The following is a 4,209-nucleotide window of genomic DNA, read 5'->3' on the forward strand; positions in this document are numbered from 1 at the left end:
TTCATGAAATCCCTCAAGGCAGGGGAGAAAATTTTTAAGTGATAAATGTTGGGAACAGGCATTCAGGGCTAGAGAAGAGGAGAACATTCTATGATCCATGTTCCTTCATCCAGGCCACAGTGATGGGGGAGGGGGATAGGAAGAGTGTTGCAGTGCATTTCAGACGGTTTCCCAAACATCTCATCACCAGACGGTTTCCCAAACATCTCATCACCTCATGTCGATGTCTATAGGTTGTTGTTTTTTGTTTTGTTTTTTTACAAATCTAAAACTTCTAACGTTTGATTGGTTGACTGATATTTGTATTGACAAAAATGCATATTACATGACCATATGACATGTACATATCTGTCAAATTATTGTGATGTCTTTCACCACTTCTGTGTCCTTTTATGCCCATATATAGATCTCCCTGACATAGTTCTGACATCAGAGACCGATTATAATGGGTACCGCACTAAGTACTCTGAGGCAACAGGCTCAGGTCCACACGCAGTCATTTGACATAGTCATGTCTGATCAAAGTGCGTTCGACACCAATGTGTTGACCCTCACCAGGTTTGTTTTAGAGGAGGGGAGGAAGGCCCGGGGTACAGGGGAGCTGACCACCCTGCTCAACTCAATCTGCACAGCTGTCAAAGCCATCTCCAATGCGGTCAGGAAGGCTGGCATCGCTAACCTGTATGGCATTGCTGGGAGTACTAATGTGACAGGCGACCAGGTGAAGAAGCTAGATGTGCTATCTAATGATCTGGTCATGAACATGATCAAGTCCTCCTTCACATCCTGTGTTCTGGTGTCAGAGGAGGATGAGAAAGCCATTATTGTGGAACCAGAACAGCGGGGCAAATACATTGTGTGTTTTGATCCCCTGGATGGTTCATCGAACATCGACTGTCTCGTGTCAATTGGAACAATCTTTGCCATCTACAGAAAGACTACAGACGATGAGCCTTGTGAGAACGATGCTCTTCAGTCTGGCAGAAACATCGTGGCTGCTGGTTACGCCTTATACGGCAGTGCCACAATGATGGTCCTTTCCACTGGTCAAGGAGTCAACTGCTTTATGCTTGATCCAGCCATTGGTGAATTCATCCTTGTGGATCGAGATGTCAGAATTAAGAAGAAGGGAAAGATCTACAGTGTGAATGAAGGATATGCACAGCACTTCTATCCAGATGTAACAGAGTACCTACAGAAGAAGAAATACCCAGAGGACGGCACTGCCCCATATGGTGGCCGGTATATTGGGTCCATGGTAGCTGATGTTCACCGTACTTTAGTGTATGGAGGAATCTTCTTGTATCCCGCCAATGTCAAGAGTCCTCAGGGCAAGCTAAGGCTGCTGTATGAATGCAACCCCATGGCGTTCATCGTAGAGCAGGCAGGAGGGATGGCCACAACAGGAGCCGTGAATGTTCTGGATGTGCAGCCCACCAGCATCCACCAGCGAGTCCCTGTGGTCCTGGGTTCCCCGGATGATGTACAGGAGTACATCTCCATCTTCAAGAAACATGCCAAGTGAAGCATTCACCTCTGTCGAAGCAGTAGCCACAGCTAAGTTCAATAGGCCTCATGACAACAACACAGGGCTGAGATGTTTCATGTTTGAAAAGGATTTTGTTTTCGGTTGCTGATATCTGAACAGGTCAATGAATGTGTGGACAGGGTCACTTGGATACCAATCTGGGAACCCAGAGCCAGTGAGAATGAAAAACAGCGCCCTCTGCTGTTTGTACTATCTCTCACTGGCTCTGGGACAATGGCGACGTAGCACCCGTGCGCAAAGGAAACCGGGGTTTTGGTCTGCCTTCAGCTTTCACTTCCGGTGGTGCCACTATGTTTTCATTCCCACTGACAATATTTCTACACGGAACACTAACACCACTTCTCCCAGAGAACATGGATCGTTTTGGTTATAAGCCCACTTGTTTCTATGATGAAAGAGTAAGTTAAAATGTGAATATCTTTCCGTGGTTTTGTCTGCTCCGCGGACGCTATTGTTAAATTAGTTTGGGTTTGTTTCGAGGGGGAAAGATCGACGGACACGTGAATCCCGCCCACTACACTTGATTGGGTAAAGCGCGGCCTGCTTCCTGATCTGAAGGCACGCCCACTTGTAGCCCAGTGCGTACATGTTATGACGAGCCTTCAGGACAGATTCCAACGCAGAGCAGAATCTGTTCTTGAGAGATTACTTGGATACTTCCTCTTTATCATAACTGCACTGAATGATCAAGGAGAAGAAACTCAAATGAGATAAATGGGACCTAATGTTTTCAACCTCATCTACAGTATGCAGCCTCACACTGTCAGTGGAAGGCACATTCAGTTTGTCCATCTTTCATTTCCTATCGTAGAAGATCCGGGTAGATCACAGTCACAGAGACATGCATATTCTTGCCTTCATCTTGATCTTGAGGTCTCACCAATCACTAACCAATTCTGTCAGTCCTACACACCCACAAGAGGACCACCCAGAAGTCTCTGGCCACCAAGAGGCCTTCTCCCTCCTCTTCTGGTGGGACCTCCCATGTTTCGGGGGCTAACGCACAAGCTCATGGGGCTGCAGCACAGGGCACCATATTACGGGGGAACACATGTGGGCCCTATATGCGTATGAGTTATTGTGTTTTGAAATGCAATATGTTAAAAGGGGTTCAGTCAGGAACACTTATGTCTTAAGTAGATTTACCATTTATTGCAACAAATGGAATACAGTTAAACTTGGCATTAACATCTCTTTAAGATGTTCCCTAGTTTTAGCTAAGCATAATGCGATGCCAGCAGACATTAAATCAGAATAATCTTTGAGCCTATGCTAGACTCCGATCTAAAAGGTGGAGGCTGGGGTGGAGGAAGCAGCAGCAGAAAGCAGCGTGAGAAGCAGAGATCTAATGACTGAAGAAGCCATATTTAAAGAAGCCGCCCTGTTGAGAGTGTGAGCTCTGATTGGAGTCTAGAAAAGCGTGGCTGATTGAAAACAGTCAGCAGACTGACAGCTGATTACAGCTAAGGCGTGTATGACGTCCGTGCCCTGCATGAACTAACGAGATGCTTCAGTAGTAGTAGTGCATGCACATTCACTGCAGTTCAGTATCCAGGTGCAGGATTAATACATCTGCACACTGCTACCACCTGTTTATTGCAGATTACTGCAATAAACCGGTGGGAGATTTTACCAGTCTGCAGACTTTATTTTATTTATTTATGTTAACCTTCAAAACACTTTTTTATTTAAAGCTTGAAACCCAAAAAGGAACCTCTGCTTTTGGGGACTAACTACTAGACATTTGTTTGATTACATCCTACTAGAATGCATGCATGCGCCGGCTGTAGTTCAGAACCATCTGACCGACGACTTCAAACTCGGCATGTGTGTCATCGTCGACCCGAGAGAGTGCCCTGCCTGGCGTCAAGTCGATCAGATAGTCAGTTGTCCAGAAATACCGATCAAACCGGTATGCCCAATTGCCCATATATTGGCATATGATGACATCAGGGATTTACGTATGGGCATAAAAGGGACACAGGCAGACAGATAGATACAGAGATCTCCATAATTATATGGGAATAAAGGGACAGACAGACTGGTAAAACGGGTACTCTGGGTTTGACGGGTATTGCATAACCGGGTGGGGCATTCATTCCCAACTTGCATTGTTCCCGACTTGCATCGTTCCCAAGTAGTCCGGTGCCCAATGGGCTACTATACTAGGGCTACTATACTAGACCAAGTTTTGACTCTAGTATGACGTAGTTAATTATTATTTTTTACAAATTAGTTTAGTGTCTCATTAAGTTATTCAATGAGACACACAAATTCAAACATATTTTTTTTCAAAAGAGACCATTGCTTTAAGGGCAAATGCCCCAACAACTACTTCATCTTGTTATCCAGTGGCATCAGGGACACTCTCCAGTAGTTGAGTAGCATGTTGACCTCATACAGCAAAATAGTCTGGTCTTTCTACATGAGCCTGTCTACATAAAGCAAAAGAAAACTGCATAAACTGCATAAAATCTCTAATAAGAGAAAGCTATCACATTGATAGGGAGAATGTAGTGTTTTCTTTGTCTGAAACATTGTTTGTTGTGTTACTATGTTTTCATTCCATGTTGCATTTTCTGGTTTGCTAATTTGTTCCAGGCCAATGTGGAGGACACGGTTGTGACCCGTTCCATTCAGGTTAGAATTGAACCAGAGAG

At 44.8% G+C, this 4,209-nt stretch overlaps 1 protein-coding gene across 1 annotated transcript; it reads left to right on the forward strand.

Annotated features, from left to right (window-relative positions):
* Nucleotides 1-511: 511 nt before the first annotated feature.
* Nucleotides 512-1,525, forward strand: LOC308104297 (fructose-1,6-bisphosphatase 1-like; the record flags this gene model as incomplete). Its single annotated transcript, XM_080454695.1, has 1 exon — nucleotides 512-1,525. One exon carries the CDS (start codon nucleotides 512-514, stop codon nucleotides 1,523-1,525), a length of 1,014 nt encoding a protein of 337 aa, XP_080310821.1.
* Nucleotides 1,526-4,209: the final 2,684 nt, after the last annotated feature.

Source organism: Gymnoscopelus braueri (assembly GCF_963280865.1).
Source record: "Gymnoscopelus braueri genome assembly, chromosome: 17".
Lineage (NCBI taxonomy): Eukaryota > Metazoa > Chordata > Actinopteri > Myctophiformes > Myctophidae > Gymnoscopelus > Gymnoscopelus braueri.